The following is an 18,263-nucleotide window of genomic DNA, read 5'->3' on the forward strand; positions in this document are numbered from 1 at the left end:
CCATGCGTCAGTCGTCGCGCGTTTCATTAAGTGTCCGTAACACCGAACTCGCGAAAATTACACCGGTTTGCTATTAACCGAACACAACATACTATCTCTATTTAAACACGCTAGATACACAATTGTTAATCAAGAAGACGATTTACAGAAAATACTTTAAAAGAATATATAAATTAGTAAATAATGAAGTAAAAGAAACAGGGGGGGGGGGGAATATAAGATTATTTTTTTACAATAGTCACTATTCTTATTACGTATATAAACTTTTATTTTGTTAAAGTAGTTTTATCGCAAAATGATTTTCTTAAGATTTGTTTCAAACTTTTACTATTTAAAAATAATGATATTCTCTGTGCATACGCATGATTTTTCGAGGAGTAACCATGCCTGTTCAAAAGATATTTGTATTTAAAGTTAACATTTTTAACATAATTCATTTTAGTTTGAAATCGAATCATTTTTCCAAACTGTAGCCTTAGACAGCTTTTAGACATCTTAAAGACGTCTTATAACCCGATTTTAGACTTTGTGTTGTTTAGGTAAGCATGTAGAGATGTATGTTTCCAATTCGAGTGCAAAAACGGTATTTATAAATTTGCACAAAAATTAGAGGACTATAGATAAATATAATGCGAATAAACCTAAAATAAACAAAACGAGGAGTAACGAAGCAAATATTAATTATAAAGTTTTAGAAAGTTTAGAATTTTCAGTAGTATGAGGTGTATGGAGAGCGAGTTGCAAGTGCTTCACTCTTTGCTTTCCAAATGTCCCATTAGGATATCGATCTTGTTCATTTATTTCCGACATTTATTAATCTTTTTCAAAATACTCACTGAAAAGTTCATAAATATAATATTTATGTCATATTCACAATCTGCAAAGGTTATTGTCAACTCGATAGCAGTATGACATAATTAGACAGTCAACACGAAATGTTCATGACCACGAGCGACATAAACCATGTTTTACTTTTTATCTCGTATTTTTGATATGCTTGGAATATTTTTTTTACTTTTTTACAATTATAAATTACATACATGCTGTAATAAAATCGTTTAATGCTACGCTCGTTTTCGTTGAATTATTACATATATGAAGGGATTAACTTTTGGCTGGGTCTTGCGCGATAAAACTACCTCAAAAATAACATAAACAGAAAAAATTAGTATTAAATAAATATTCATTGTTTCATATAAGCAGCAATATAAAATTTTCTTTAAAGAGTTTGATAAATTTCACAGCAATAAATAAATAGACATTTTTTTCATTTCAATAAGTTATGTAAAGAACACACAACATGAGATTGTTTTGATAATAATAGTATAAAAAAATTCTAATTCTTAATTGGAATATATTATTATTTTCTTCGATATTTTTTCCTCTTAACTTATATAAATTATTATTGAATAATTATAATAAAACTATATAATAATCAAAATAATATAATAATAATAATAATGATTATACAATAAAATTAGGCAATACTTTGTGTCTACAAATTAATTGCTATAAAATTACAAAATTTTTTAAAGACTTTACATTCTTACTTACATATGAGACAATGATAGTTGATACTAATTTAATTCTGTGCATTTTTTCGAGTTTTATTCAAATCCACGTTATCCATGGCATCATTTGCACAAAATAAAAAACACTTTTGACAAGCATTCTTGTTCTAGCATTACAAAAAACTACTTACATAGTTCTGAAGCTGGGGAAAAGCACAGCAGACAGGAATGTGGAGAGGAGATAGCATCAACTCTGGACATAGAAACAACTATTGTGAGCTTCTCGCGCGTGAGGAAGTGAAAAAAGGTGAAGGTGTATGTTACTGCGTAGTCATCGACAGTCGTGTGTCCAACTTCCGCATTGTGCCGCGGGCGTGGACTTTCCGCTTTTGCGCGTTTATTCGCGATCCGTCGCGGGAATGAACGGCGAACAGTGGAATTTCACTCTGAATATACAGAAACAGAACCAATATTACAAACTGCATCGCTTGACGATCCGCTCGCACATTGTGCAATCACACGAAACACTAAAATGCACTAGTCCTTCACTTATCCGATAAAATTCAGGCCGATCCCCGCGGCGTTTCATCGCCGAAAAAATGCTCCAATTTACGTCATAATTTATAAAGGAGAAAAGGGGGTCGTGATAATATAGGTATAGGATGGTGAAATATCATAATCGTATAAAATAAAATTACGCTCTATTTAAACATTGTAGAACGGTTACTGGTCATTAATGTTCACTTTTTTATTTAAAAAAAAAATGCATTTTTACAAAAGTTAAATTTCAGCTTTGCGATAACAAAAATTTGCAGGTACATTATTTTAAAAGTTTACAGATAATTATTTTAAAAAGTTATTTTTTGAGCCAAAAAAATTAATTAAACATTTTTTTTTAATAAAATATATAATATTTTATAAAATCCTATTTTTCGGTACTTATTAATATGTAAAATCTACGAAAAATCATTAATTTATGATTTTTTTATAATTAAAAATACCTCTTATGATATTGGTTGTATTATATATTACCACAATTATTAGTATTATATATAGCCACAACCCCTCTCTTATCTCACAAACGCAGCCTTTTTCTCAGTAAATTGTAAATCACGTTAGTTCTATATATTCGAAAAACTTCGGCTATATAAAACTTCTATGAATAGGATGATTGGAATATAGAACTCTATAGTTAATAAACTGGTGTTCATAAGAAGTCGCGTTAATTTACAAAGTTATTTTTAAAAAAGAAAATGTTATTTCATTGCCCCCTTCTTTTCTCTATGTACATATATTATATAAATTGCGATTAATAAAGACTAATGTTGGTTTTCTAAAGTTATTGCATAAGTAAAGGATGATAAACATTTTTTTCTCCTGCGCAAATAGACAAAAGGAAGAATTTTTTAATAGTGTCGCTCTTTTTTCTTGTTTCGCGACATTCTCCGAGTTTTTTTCCATTTTTTTTTCACGAAATTCCTGAATGTTTCTCTAGCATCTCTAATGTCCACATCACTAATGCAAATTAACTTCGAGCTTGGTTTAACTTATTCTTTATCTTTTCTTTAATTTTAAAAATTAAAAAAGTGATTATTCTTACAGTAGTAGAAATGAACGTAAGATGAGCAAATTACTGGTAAAATATTTTGTACAAGAAATTCAAGTTTAGTAAAAATACTGTTCAGTGTGTTCAGCTCATCACCGCAAAAACGCATGGCGACTTCCAACTAAACAGGTACGAAACAAAGGACTAAGGAATTCACGATCAATATACGTGTGTACAAGTAGAGATCGAGGATTCTACAAGAGGATATACGAGGCGAACCGGGCAAGAGGATCCTCTGCCGTTAATTGGACCTGGTCTGATGATGTCGCCGTGTGAATTGTCGACCACGAAATTACCCCGATATCTTCTCGCGTCGTCATTTAGAGCCCGAGCAGTACAATCGGACGTCGCTACACGGATTTTCTTTTCCCTGCGCCCCGTCGTCGACGACCCCAAAAAGAGTCCAATTATCCAGGCGATGGGACCGGGCGACGAGTTTTCGTCGGAACGAAAATCGCAACGAGAGACGAAATAAGAGACGCGAAGAATAATAAAACGTAACACCCTCGAGGCGCGTTCTCTTTTCCCTTTCCGTTTTCTCCTCGCAACAGAATCGCTCGTGAACGTTGCACGTCTGACGTAAATTATCGATTTTATTGGAGCGCGAGATAAATTTAACCCCGATTCATTGCGCGATTACATTTAATTGCCTCCAATTAAATCGCCGTTCCAATTAAAATCGACGCGAGCGCAGAGGGTTCATTACGATTTATTGGACCGATGGTAGCGGTACTTCTCTCTGTCCTTTATCCCGTACACTTTTGCGTCATGCATTTGCAAAGAATTGAATCAAAGAAGTCTATACGTTTCTTCATGCATTTTAGAGATTTTTGCGGTACCCTCTTAAAAAAGCTAATACTACGTATCTCTTCATTTTATTTTAATTTTTATTTTTTTTTATTTAAACGATTGCATAGAAAAGTAGACCGATTATTTTTTAACAGATATTAGGAGACAATTTCGGTTTGAAAGCAATTATCGTCATAATTTCGTACGACAATTTCGACATTGCTTTTGTATACAGAAAAAACGATAATATTTATTTAAAATAATTTCAATATTAATAATTAAATTTATAATTCGATATTAATTAACATTAGATTTCTCAGAACAATATCATATTATTATGCTAGAGGTCACTTTCGTCCCTATAGTAAAAATTTAACACATCGTTCTGTTGATAGAAAAGTGACACAAATAAAAAATTAGCACTTTTTAGAACGAAAGGAAATTGACCTCAAAGACTAACATATTTTTGTGAAAAAATTACACATATGCAGTCAAATAAGCATGTTTCTATAGAGAAGTGTCATAATTCTAATAAGAGATGAAATTTACACAATAATTGACAGGAATAAAATTTACATTAGGGTTGCACTGTTCAAATTTTGAAAACTCTCATGACATAGTTTAAAAATTACATTATAGTTAAAAGTATAATATGGAAAAAAATGATTATGCTACTTAAAACGTGTTCTTCCAGTTCAAAAGTTTAAAATTGATCTACTAAAAAATTTCTACATGCTTCGGTGGTTGAAGTGGCAGGACATTCGCACGGAATTCGGGAGAACCAGGTTTGAACCCTGGCTGAGGTATTATTTTTTCGCAATAAAATATTTTACAATTTCTTCGGGGAGGGAGAATATTATATTATGCTTCTTAATATTACTGTTCCGATTTCATGATTGTGTTTCAAGTCCAATAAATATGCAGCGCACAGTTTGAGTTGGAAATTGTAAAAATCAAATTATTTGGCACCACACACAAGAACCCTTGACTGACATAGGCCTTCTATAGTATTCTTGTGTTTTAATTTCGTCAGTCCGATGTAACTTATTATTAAAAAAATTTCTTATTTTGAAATGTGCCACTTTTCTATCAACGGAATGACATTATTACTTGATACAAAAATACAAAAGTACATGTGTTTATCATAAATATGTATTTAAAGAATCGAGGAAGAGAATTCTTACGAAGAACTGTTCTTGAATTTCCTTAAAACGAATGCACGAAACACATGGAAGCATTCATTGACTAGTCGGTGGCGAGCCGCCGCTGTCGTACTGACTTTTATGTCTCAACAAATAACCGGCGAGATAACTTATGGGATCGGCAGGTCTCTCTTTGGCCAGACAGGACAATGCTTGCAGCAATATCGGCACTACCGTCTGATCTAAATACTGCCTAGTTGGAAGAGATTGTACTTCGACACGAGGTTTCTTCGCCGGTACGTTAGACAGATCGCCATCCTTATCCATCCCGATTACTTTCTGCAATAAAGAATACAAGATTTATACATCAACAAGCAATACTTCTCAAAGTGATTAATAATTAATTGTAGTTGTGTGTCTGCACGTATATACTTTATAAAATGTTGTAGAATTATTGCACCAGTCAATGAACAAATAGAAACAGCTAAATATAATTATATTTTCGAGTAAAAAAATGATATTTTAATCAAATCTGTAAAAATAAGATCTAAAAAATATCAATTAATGTGTAATAGATTGTTTTGAAGTTTTATTACATTTTAATATTTCTTCTTAAACAGTTATTTACTGGTGATTGTTTAGCAATAGTTGAAATGACCTTATGTATTTCTTAAAACAATTCAACAATAGCAAAGTCATACATGATTAAAATATTGTAAGGTGCAGTTGTATATTTATCAACGTAATTTAACTTTAATCTCTATTTTTCTTATGTTTAGAACTAGAAAAAGATAAAAAAAAGTTAAACCAGATTAAAGTTAATCTGCATTGATAAGATAGAAATAAACATACAACTGCACTTTACAATCACTTATTATGTTTATACTTTTGTAAAATGGTTTTCATAATTCTTAAGGTCCTAGCAGAATGACAAACTTGTATTTACGAGACAATATCATTTAAAGTAGAGATATGTTTTGGACCAATAATGTAATGACCGGAAAAACAATTCGGCGCACATTCTGGTTGGATTTGAAAAAGTATATAAAATCACACGAATAAATATAGGCACTAAGATCTAGCTACAACCGAAGAAGGTCTTATCATCATTTTGTTATGATAATATCATTTATTATTATCTGATACTAAACATTTTTGTAATATATATAAAGTTAGTAATATTTTTAATATTATACAACAATTTGTCATCAATCATAATTACAAAATGGCTCATCGGAGTTCGAAAGACTTCAGACACAAGAGAGTTATTATACGTTACGTAAGGCCCGTTGCATCAATGTTATTTTGGTTTTAAGCGAGACTTAAACATGTATCTCTCTTTACATTCCTTTCTAAATAACAAACAAAAACAGACATATTTAAGTCTTGCTTAGAGCTAAAAAAAAAACGTTGACACAGTTGAGCTTAAAACAAAGATTTCAATCATAAAATATTGTCTTAATGAATTACAAGTTAGCCATCCTGTTAAGGACTTTAGAAACGAATGCTCCACTTTTGCAAGAATATTATTGCTTTAGCCAGCGCGCAAAGTTTGTCATCAGCTGACAAACATCAGCTGTGAGGAGCGTTAAGGACTTCATCAGCGCTTCAGTCTAACCGCGCTGATCAGTTCCTAACCTAAATCTTTACACTATAAACGCGTGGAGCTTTTCAACATATCGCGTTTATCGTCGCGGCGAACACGCTCAGCAGTAAATACTCCAAGAAGATATTCGCCGTTCGCGCGTCTTTCTAGGTTATGTGCTCACTTACGTGGGTCGTCTCGGATACGGCATTGGCGACTGGTTGAGCCGGCGTGGACGCTTCCGTCCGTTCCTCGGTCGCGTTTTCTGTCGATTAAAAAAAAAGCGAACGATGAACGACCGTTATTAGAGTGTGATTTCGTGTGCTGGACCTGGCCGAACGATGGCCGGACCGGCCCATGGTTACACGGAAATAGAAAATAAGTGGACACGTACCACCGCCGGACGCCATCGTGTAAACAATCGTCACTGCCGACCGGACCGACGTCGATCTATCGCGCCGGCACGGCGTCGGGCCGATAAAGCCAAGCGCCCTGTCGACAAGGTAGCAACTTTGGGGACCGCAACTTACTTCAAGTAAGGAACTAAAAAAGAATAACAATAATTATGACGATAATTTTATTGAAATATAAGTGATAAAAATTATATATGATAAATAAAATTCTTCTCATTATTTTGCGTTTACAAGTATCAGAATAAAACAATTGTTTGTAACTGTTTTTGAAAGCTAAACGTGCATTCATAGGAATTTTTATTTCAGAGAATAATTTAAAAGAACAAATTACAACCGCTTGTTCTACTGTAACTAGTAACAACTTATATGTTAAGAAAAACATTTTAAAAATGTTGGGAAACGTTTATAGTCATGATGGTGATATTTGCTAGGAGACAGGGTTGTAATACATTCTCTCCCATTTATAATTTATACAATAACAATTTGTTAATGATCAATTTTAAATTGAAAACTTAACGATTATATTTGTCAACATGTTCAATCGAATTTAAACTCAAAAAATTATGAAACATTTGTTACGATTATATTTGTTACGTAATATTTTGTTAGAATTTTAGAATGCTAAAATGTGTGCACAATGAATCGAAGAGAAACAATTAAGAATGATAATGTGACTCTCCCACAAGAATAAATTTTAAAAATTACAATAGATAGATGAAAATAAGCTCATCTATATGCTTAAGCTTTTTACGAAAGACGAAAAGAAATAGATGTTAAAAATTATTCACAGCTTGGCATTTGGATTTTCACGTTTGATTACACTTTTTCTCGTTTCTGAACAAAGAAACACTTAACTGAAACATTTTATTTTATTTGACTTTTTTTTATCATGGGGAACTTCAATTATTTTACTTTGGTTTTTTGCTATCTTTTAATGCACGTCAATTATGTCAAACTTTCGATGTGACTTGCTACTTTTTATTTTTGTTTTTCTTTTTCTAACGATACGTGATCACTGGATTTATGTATATTAATAAAATTTGATTGAGAATGACTAACAAGTAAACCTACACGAGCGTTGTATACGCTTTGATTTTCATGAGCTTTGAATATCAATGTTTTATAATCTAGGTCAAAATAAGAAACACATATTCTTTTATACGTACACATATGACCGTTAAGAGGGTGAAACACGTTCTTAAAACTTAAAAGGGGAGTGGAGATTTAAAAAAATAACATTTCCAAGAAAAATCTGAGTGAACTGCTATGATTAAAGTACATAAAAAACCGTAAAACTTTTATTTAAAACTTTTTTTTATGCCTTTTACCGTTTCGATGTTATTTATTAGCTCATAAATAAAAAAATCGATGGTTTTCAAAAGCGTATTTCACCCCCTTAACAGTCGTATGGACAAGTATTAAAAAATATGTCTCATATTTTGACCTTTGCAACATATTCAAAGCTTATCAGTCTCGGAATGTAACACTTGAGTTGGTTTATTTGTAAGTAAAGTTGAAATACAATTTATGATTATATAAATAAATAATTAATTTGACACATAAAAAAACTTTTTTATGCTTGTTTATTGACTTTTCTTTAATATTGGTTTGTGCTTTGTTACACTCAAGCAAGACAAATTTTAGTATACTATAATAATATGAGAAATATAATAAACAAAATATATTTTAATTAAACTGAGAAGCATATAACAAAAAGCAATAGAAAGGGAGAAGGAAAATCGAATATCAGGAGGTAAAAAGTTTCAGCATAATAGAAAACAGCATAAAATTTTATTGTGCGATGCAGCAAGTTTGAAAGTAGAAATTGTATAAAGCAGACATTGAAATATTATAGAATGAAATTCCTGGTTGTAATGAGGACATTCCTATAGATAAAATGGAATACTCGAGTTTAGGCCATTGTGAACAAGACAACAAGAATGAAGGATGAAACGCTGATGCATGTTTAATTAGACAGAGGTATGATATAGTAGATAATTATGTGATCAAACTTTCTAGCATATGTAAAGCGAAATTATGGGTTTTGGAACAATTGACTCCCTTTCCCAATATTACTTTATTCTTATTTAATTTTAATCACTTAATTGTTAAATTACACATATAATTAAATTAAATATAAGATACTTGAGTCGAATAAAGCCCAGCTGTAAATAAGGTCCACTTTTAAATTTATCATTTAAAAATATGCGCTTTATCCCTAAGTATATGTTTAAAAGTTTTGCTGCTTTATTAATTAGTAAATTATAAAATGGCAGTCCAAAAACGAAACTATATTAATCAGGTTACAAAGTTACGAAACAGTTTTGTGAGAGTGTGAATAACAATGCATCTATCTCTGTTTAATAATGAAGAGATGTACCATCAAATTCTGATAAACATATTAGAACATAATGAGTCAATAAGTTTAGTTCGTTTTGCGAATTTTAATCTTATTTTTTGTTTGTATATTTGGATTATTTCCGAGATTAGTTTCTTCTTCAAGTCTTTTTCTTTATCTAAGATTTCTATATTGTTTCAGTCAAATTCATGAGACGCTAGTTTTTAATTTAATATGATTTATAATATACATATACATTCGTTTTTGAAACGACAACAAATAAACACACGAGTGCACAGAAAGCAAACATTAAAATCTTAATCCTGCTCTTCTATTTGAGTTTATTACACGAGCATATCGTACAGATCAAAGTAATAAAAAAACATTCTGAAAAAATAAAAAATGAATTTTCATAGAAAAGAAATCTTAACATTCGCGTAATGAATGTCGTGTAATGAATGTACGTATCAAATGTCTTTGAATCTATACAAATAATTAATGAAGGCTTGGAAAAAAATAAATTGACGACCGTTTTAAGGTTTATTTATTCAACGCAAAGTTAGACGCTACAACTTTGGTACAAAAACATAAAGTAGTGGCGTTCAGAGGAAACGGTACACTGCGAGCGGATCCTCGAGTCTCCTCGAGTGCGAAGAATGTTGAATACGCGTTTTCTTTCTCTCTCTTTTCTCTCTTTACTTTTCCATTTATTAAATGAGATATATCGCGTTCTCGCGATTCTTTCGCACATGCGCAGGGATCGTTAAAAGGATGCGAAGGAAACGCTTCGAGTTTGACAAGCGACGCGATAGAAGGGAAAGGCGAGAAGGAGAGGGAGACTTACGAGCTCCTCGAAGAACCGCGTTCGCCGTCGTACGAAAAGAACAGCCAAATGCTTTCAACGCATATTATCAATCAAGCATACACAAGCGAGCGACACGCTTCGCGGCGTCTCTCAAAAAAAAGTAACGTCGAGTCTTGCAAAGAATTTCGCAGTATAACGTTGATCACGAGAAGCGCGACGAGCGAACGATGGGCTCGTGGGATGTCTGGCAACAGGGGTACTGTGAGTGGCAAATGATATCGATCTTACCTGGATGCTACTGTGAGGACAAAGCAACCGCGAAGAACGAGAGAGGTGAACAAGCAAAAGTGGACGTAAAATGTGTCAGTCTTCGTATTACTCGTTACCAACGTTTCAGCTGCGAGAAACATTTAATATTTAGCCGAAATTCGATTTGAACTGATTGTCGCTAAGTGCCTCTTCGTTCATAAGCCCCTTTTGCCGGCCATCCCGGGCCGCTCATAACATAAAAACGTTTATCACCTGTGCGACGTCGCGGACGTCCACTTCCCTTAAAGACAAAAGATAAACCGCGACCAAGGTAGCGCGCGGACGTGATCATATTATTACTATATTATTACGAATGCATTAATATCATTATCATCGTTATCATTAGCGGCCTGTGCCGTATTAGCTCTGGTTAGATTCGGAAGCGATTCGAAGCGACAATGTTTTTCACTTTTAGGGAAAAGGGATGGGGGAGGGGGAGGGGCGAATTACGTGAGTAGAACATGATACTTTAAGTCGTAAAGGGTGACTTGGGGGGGAGGGGGAGGGGGAACGAGATATGGCTACGTTAAATTACGGTAAGAGCGCGATCGTAACATATACACGAGACACGAAGGCTTTTTGCGCAGCCTTTTAAAATCACATTGATGAGTAAAAGTGCGTTGGCGAGTCGAGCCGCGCAGCCAGTTTCGAGAGTGGCAGAGGGTAGGAATTCCTCTGCGAGGGCAGAAGCGACTCGAATGTACGAAGCACCCTTGAAACTCTTCTCGAGCATCTCGGAAATTCTCTCGATGGCCCGAATGTGCGTATTCTTTTCTTTTCTTTTTTTTTTAACTTTAATTCCAGTCACCTGAGTACAACAACAAGCGATGGCAGTAGCAATTTAGGCCATACTAATTGCGGCTCGAATGAATGAAAGTGTGTGGTAGAATATTAATATCAAATAACTTTCGAAATATCTTTCGTTCTCGATCAATTTAATAAGTAGATGAATTGAGTCGATGGTAACACTTAGCTCGCAAGATATGGGTCTTATCCAACGCGATTCCGAGTTAAATACGCGAAGACACGATTGGTGTGTGTGTACATGTGCTGCAATCCGCGTGCGATCAGTCGTTTCTCGATCAGTCGTTTCTCTCGCGGGAGTGCTTCTTAGCCCGGTCGCCCAACTGGCAGCCGGCTCGCGCAACGCCTCGGCAAACAAATGCGACACCTAGAAATAGCTACTTACAACGTATGTATATATAGTTAGTGTATATATAATATATAATATATATTTATATTTGTATGTATATATCTAGAAATAGTATCGTGATAAAAACGAACTATGAGACGGGGCGTCGTGGCCGCGGCGCCGCGCGACGTCGGGCTGGCGAACAAGCTCGGGAAGCATCCGCTTCGTTCGTTCATTCGTCGGACCAGCTCGTAGGATCAGTCGTCCAATCGCGGACGACAGAAAGACAGACCAGATATCTTTGATAAAACTAAGATGTACGTTCCATTAACCAGATCCCGACATCTCGCCTCGTCGCGAGGATCCAACGACGCCTTCTCGCGACCATCCGTCCGACTTACGAGCTATCTACGTTAAACCAGCTTTCTTTTATTACTCGAATCGCTTACACCTGTAACGATCATCGTCGCGATGTCAGTGAATCTTTACGTACGGTACGTCGCAGATCGATCGTAGAAGATTAGCACGGGGGGATAATTAGGTGTTTACAGCGGACTAAATATCTATATCATATAGGACGACAGCAAGTGTGTAAGTGTGGCGTATATTGCGTGCACGCTCCAGCGCGCGTGACGATGATGTTATATGTATCGTATGTATTGTAAATGTGTGGCTGGCCTGCCGTGTAGAATATATCGAAGCGTTCCCTCCGATGGCTTGCCGCGTTGTTCTTCCTACGGACAGTCGATCGGTGTTTTCGTGTGTACGGGACTTGTCTCTCTCCCCTTTCGAGCGAGCGATGGGAATATATCTCGAATCGATCGCCCCTAAACTAGATCGCTAGAAGGACGACGACGATGACGACGATGGCGACGAAAGACGAAAAAGCGACGACGTACCCTATAAACCTTGCTCTCCGCGACGTCGAGACTCAAGATTACCGATCGCCAAGGGGGATAGGGGGCGAGGGGGGGTTGGGGACACAACCTTCGTTACGAAATTATAAATCGTACAGTATATGTATATAGTATATGTGTACGTATGTATCTATATATCGTACGCCCGCAGGGAGCGGCAGTGTGGCACAACCATGACTTAAAAAGCGACCAACTAATCTCATGTATACGCATTTATGTCGTATTTTCTTCTTTTTTTTTCCCCCATTATTACGCAACTCCTGCGACGAATGTAACCTAGGATCATATCCCGGATATATATGCGTGTATGTGTGTATATATCAGAAGACCCCCGTTAAATCCACCGTCGCCGAGAGCACCATCGCGGGTCGCGTCTCTGCCGCAGCTGAGCGTCCGCGAACACGACGACTGTGTTCGCTTTCCTACAGGACAGTCTCTTTCGCGGCAGTCTCTCGAGCCTCGAATCCTGCGTGCACGTTCGACGATTTGAATTCCCTTTCGATAATCAAGATGTTTCATCGCGTGCAAAGATGGATAGTTGATTAATAAGTTTGCGTCGTAGTCAAGTATCTTCACAACTCTCGAGTCGAGTCCGAACGCGCATCATCGAGGAAGACACGTATCAAAACGCAAGTCACTTTCAGTCGGTGTAAAAAGAGAAAAGTTTCAGACGATGTAGTCGAACGTGTGCGCGAGGAGTTCCAGGACTCGTCTCAAAGTTATTACGAACGAAGCATGGCTGACCTCGCGAATCGCTGTGCCTCCTTCGCGGTAAGGGCAGTAGATACAGACAGTCTTAAGTTTGGCCTTTCCGATAATCGATTGACTGAATCGATTCAAAAAACTTGATCAAAAGCAAGGCAGTTTCAAAGTTGGGCTTTCTCTCGGGATCAAATGCAAACGAACGTACTTGAGTAAGTACAAGGAAAGGCCGAAGAGAGCGAAAGATAAAGAGAAATAGGACAATCGCGTGATATGGTCGCGAGGGCGAAGGAGGCGGTCCCATTTCGCGAGGCGGGCTTTCCAAGATCCTCATCCGTAATCACGTTCTCGAGATGATATCAATACGCGTACACCTTATACGATAAATCGAATCTATCTACTCGCGACGACGTCTCTAATTTCTATCGTAAATCGTTGCAAATTGGACCGACGACAGCACCGGGGGAAGAGTTGGCGTGCGCTTCATTTCCGCGTCTCTCGGATCTGCTTTCCTCGCGGCCGCCGGCTATCGAGAGAGGCGGAAGATCACGGAAGATGACGATTTACAGATTACACTGCCACAGTATCGTAGGGTGTGAGGAGTCCCCCGTGACCGCCGTGGGGGCCGCCGGTTTGCCGGGCGGTAGCTTCGTTTCTGCAACAAGAATTTGCGTTTTTGGCATCCGATACCGGTCACCTTTTAACAGTCCCACTCGCCTGCACAAATCTCTCCCGCGCAATTGTATACCAAATCTTCTCGTATTTATTTGTATCGTTACACGGACAGAATTTTCTCTTTATTTACCTTCGATTTATCCTCATGCGTGTGGAACACAGGAGTTTTGAACAAGTTTATTACACTTTTAGCAAAATTTAATTCAATTTTTACTAAAGTTATAATAAAATTCTTTCAAGTCCGCATACTTGTCCCATCACTGATCATAATTTTGAGAACAGATTCTCTCCGTGTAAAAAGGGAGAAGCGTTTGTCTTAAACATGTCGACGCGAAGAAGAGATATCTGCGCACGAATTGGGCGAAAACATGCGCTATAAACAACAACTAATAGCGATGACAGCAATGATAATGCTATGAATAAATAAAATATAAAAATGACGATCGTAAACATGTCAGTCATTAAGTGGCGTAAGCAGCCTGAATGGCGGGTTTGATAGCGGTGTAAGAGGCAACAGCTGCAGTGGAAATACGAAATCGCACAGCGTCTTATCTCTATCGCACACTCTAGCTTTTAGTTACAAAATTAGTTACACAGCTACACGTTACACATGGCATTATTCATCAAAAGCTACATGCGAACATATGTTGTATTAGTAAGCAGTTCTCGATGGTGGACTGGGGAACTCTGTAATGTTCGAAAGCAACGTTTTGAAAGGTCGTCTACTCTGCTCGCCGCAAAACAAATCGGGTAGCCGAACTTCAATGGGATGATGAAAATCAGTAGAAAATGGTAGTGCTGGGGAAAATAGTTGAAATAGTAATAGAAATATTTATTTAAGGGATATATCTATAAAAACTATTATTTAAAATAAGTATTTTATATTAAAAATGAAAAACAAACAAATAACATTTAATGTTACATTTATATTTACTTGAAATAACATATTCATTTTCTATATGATGTATCATGAATAAATAATAGTGAATTTGATTGGACGAACTGCATACTGGTACACATTAAAGCTGTCGTACACAAATTGACATAAAGATACGTGATATGTCACTCTTAGGTTAAATTAATATATGCAATGGCTTTTATGTGCACCAGTGCAGTGCAATCGAATTCGCTATACATTTCTTTCATTTTCTATTGTTTATTTACTATTTTCTGTTTTGCATTTTAAAGAAACAGAAAATAGTACATAAATAATAGAAAACAGACGAAAGTTATTTTTTATTGATACAGCTTTTAAACAAATATTTCTATTAAATCTATTTCAATCCTTTTTCCAGTAATGGAAAATGGTATGACACATCTCAAAAGCTCTTGACACGTTTTTAACGTTTGTACACCCTGGCTTGATTATGTTTAACGAACTTACGGCTTCCTGCGTAATTAGTCATGAAACAAGAAAAGATCAGACGTTCGTTAAATAGTTAAATAATCAATTATTCGAGACTCTTCGAAGGTCGTTAGTAAACCACCGTGCACTCGATTGTCGTCGTCAGTCAACAATTCAATCGCGCATAAATACCCGAATATTCGAGGGTATGTAGCGGGGATGCGAATCGAAAGGACCAATAGTCAATAGTATGATTCTTTAAAGAAAATTTAACGGATGGAGGCGAATTAGATATTGTGGCCAATGGATGGCGAGCGATCGTGAAATGTCGCTCGATTCGGAAAACATCGCGTGATACTTTGCCGCGGTACAATGCCGATTAATTATAAATCTCTCGCGTGAAAGTGAAATCACTCGAGACACAGCGGCAGGAACGGTGTAACGCCATTTAAACTGTTCACCGTTAACCAAGCTCACTCGCGCTCTACTGACCTCTCTATGAGTTTACGCATCTCCTCGGTAGTCATGCCGTCCTTGCCGCGAGCATTCACTGAAATAGAAAAACACACGGCACGATTGACACAACGATTAAACTACTACAACACGTAACATGCAATTTGTGGAGACTATATAAATGATTAGGATTAAAAAAAGACCAAAAAAAAAAAGAAAGAAAAACATATAGTCCGCAGCGAGTCTTCTTCATTCGCGACTCGCCCGCCATGCGATACTGTCCGCATAATGAGCCGCTGTACTCCTAATAATGCTTAGTGCATATGAAACGAGCATCGATAGTAGGGCTGAATCGGAGCGAGATCGTTCCTCGAGAGGGAGCATGTCGCCGGACCGGCGAGATTCGAACGGGGAAGCGAGTCCTGCGACTTTCCCCGTCAGATCAGATCGAGTCCCAGCTTCATGATCTCTCCCATTCTTCTCGTCCTCCGAGCTGCCGCAAATCTTTCTACTGACCGCCGTAGTTGCGGTTGACAAGCTGATCGCGATCACACTCGGCCTCGCTGATCTCATTGCTCTCCTTGCTGTCGTTGAAGCTGGAGTTGTTCTGATCCTGGTGGTTCCTCGGCGGTGGTGGAGGCGGTTCCGGCGAACCAGAGATGGGAAGGTTACGAGCCGAGCCAACGCTACGACGTCCGACCGATCCACGTGATCCGTAGTGATCGTAAGGTGCGCCGTACTGTCCGTACTGAGATCCGTACTGGTCTTCCTCGGGAGCGCAGTTAGCTGGGTCGTCGTATTCGGGTGAAAAGACATTGTGCGTACCGCTGCCGCCTCCTTGGGATGGCACTCGGGAGTAGCGACCATTTTGACGTGGCTGTGGGAAAAATAGATCGCGATTCCAATGGTGGTTATTGAATAATTGCTGAATTTGACTTGCAAAATAATTCACTTTTACAAGTATCCTTAGAAATATTCAATGTTTGCAATACAGCATGAAAACATTATATAAGGAGGTTCTCAAACTTAAAAAAAGGGGGAGTCACGTTTTCATTCAATGTATCTTTTAACACAAAAGCTTTTGGCATTTTCAAGATAATAGATAATCAACAAAATTTAAGCAGTATAAACCACAATTTGTCATTTAAAACATGTTTTTATAATATAATAATAATTATTAAGATTTAAAAAATTGAAAAAAAGAAGAGTTTTGTATTAATAATTTAAATGTAGTAACAGCGTTGCTATATTCTCTAGTATAACAGGTAACTAGTATAACGTCATGTTTAAAGAGAATTGTATAATTCATTAACATTTTTCACAAACAATGACACGGTAAAAGTCTATCTTTATAATTTAACTCCAAAATGTTTTCTAAACTCCAACCTTTCTTATGAATATAATTTTTCAAAATTCCCACATTTTATTTGCGATTTAATTATATAAAACTCTTTTTCCTATAAAACTCAATGCTATTTTAGAAAATTATTTAAATAAAACTATACGGCCAAACACACAAAACATTTAAAAAATTCAGGAAAGCCCATATATTAATCATAAATTTATTGTCAAATATTATCAAGTTCTTAAATTACGTGAAATGCTGCAGGAAAATTTTTATATAAACAAATGAAATATGAGGTACCATAGACTGAGATCCTGAACGACTGTGAGCAGAAGCGTTAGTTGGATGTCCTACGGGTGGTCCCATAGTGCCAGAGTGGCCGTTTCCTGGATGGGGGAAAGTCTGGAATTGCATAGCTTTGCTCGGATCCATTTCCTCGCGGAATCCCAATAGATGGAAGGTAGCGTACGGGCAAATCTCATCTTCCATACCTGCAAATGAATGATCAACCAGGGTAGACTCTGCCGCTACGGGCGAAAAAACTATGAGACATTGTTGGACAATAAAGATTGCTATAAAAGTTGCTTCTCGCATATAAAATTTATTACGGCAATTTCTAAGTTTGATTAGAGAATGGAATCGAAAAGAATTATTCATAAACAATCCTTCTTATTTTGAACTTTACATGCGCTTTCCATTCAAATTTAAAAACATGTAAAGAAACTTTCTTTTTACTCACTTTAACGTTTCTTCTTTCCTCGATTCTCATTCTATGTTAAATCATTAAATCTTCGAAAACTGACCATGCGTATTAAAAATGTACTTGAAACCTGAATCTATTGACGCCCAGTCATCTTATCGATTATTTATATAATCCTTGTTTATATAAAACAATGTTATATTCTTTTTAATTAAATAATTTGTCATCTTAATTTCTCCTATATTAATTCGATCAAAAATATTCATTTCTTCTATCCGCTTGAAAATATTAATCGATATGATAATAGGCATAGTGACTTCTGTCTTAGAAAAGACAATGAGTAAATGAATGTAACTCCTCTTTATGATTTGTGTCATTTGTCAGCGTGCTATGAACGCAGGCATGCGGAAACGTGCAAACATTGAGAAACGTGCCGTTAAAATAATGCGAGGTTTCACGAAACGAGGGAAGGACTTACGAAGACCGGCTGGAACAA

General features: G+C 36.2%; 2 protein-coding genes across 51 annotated transcripts in view; both read right to left on the reverse strand.

Annotated features, from left to right (window-relative positions):
• Nucleotides 1-3,982: 3,982 nt before the first annotated feature.
• LOC105203139 (protein dpy-30 homolog) lies at nucleotides 3,983-7,181 on the reverse strand. The gene is made up of 3 exons (XM_011171905.3): nucleotides 7,028-7,181; nucleotides 6,822-6,898; nucleotides 3,983-5,387 (listed from the first exon to the last, which is right to left on the reverse strand). Exons 1-3 carry the CDS (start codon nucleotides 7,041-7,043, stop codon nucleotides 5,145-5,147), a joined length of 336 nt encoding a protein of 111 aa, XP_011170207.1. The 5' UTR covers nucleotides 7,044-7,181; the 3' UTR covers nucleotides 3,983-5,144.
• Nucleotides 7,182-9,911: 2,730 nt separating this feature from the next.
• Nucleotides 9,912-18,263, reverse strand: part of LOC105203138 (Down syndrome cell adhesion molecule-like protein Dscam2) — a 78,654-nt gene continuing 70,302 nt past the window's right edge. For all 50 annotated transcript variants that reach the window (XM_039453858.1, XM_039453845.1, XM_039453869.1 and 47 more), the window contains 5 exons: nucleotides 17,368-17,558; nucleotides 16,239-16,599; nucleotides 15,762-15,819; nucleotides 15,309-15,314; nucleotides 9,912-13,904 (listed from right to left, as the gene is read on the reverse strand). In XM_039453858.1, coding sequence (XP_039309792.1) covers nucleotides 13,820-13,904; nucleotides 15,309-15,314; nucleotides 15,762-15,819; nucleotides 16,239-16,599; nucleotides 17,368-17,558 — 701 coding nt within the window. In that variant the 3' untranslated portion in view covers nucleotides 9,912-13,819. The remainder of the gene's footprint in view (nucleotides 13,905-15,308; nucleotides 15,315-15,761; nucleotides 15,820-16,238; nucleotides 16,600-17,367; nucleotides 17,559-18,263) is intronic.

The sequence above is a fragment of the Solenopsis invicta genome, chromosome 9 (assembly GCF_016802725.1).
Source record: "Solenopsis invicta isolate M01_SB chromosome 9, UNIL_Sinv_3.0, whole genome shotgun sequence".
In the NCBI taxonomy this organism is placed as follows: domain Eukaryota; kingdom Metazoa; phylum Arthropoda; class Insecta; order Hymenoptera; family Formicidae; genus Solenopsis; species Solenopsis invicta.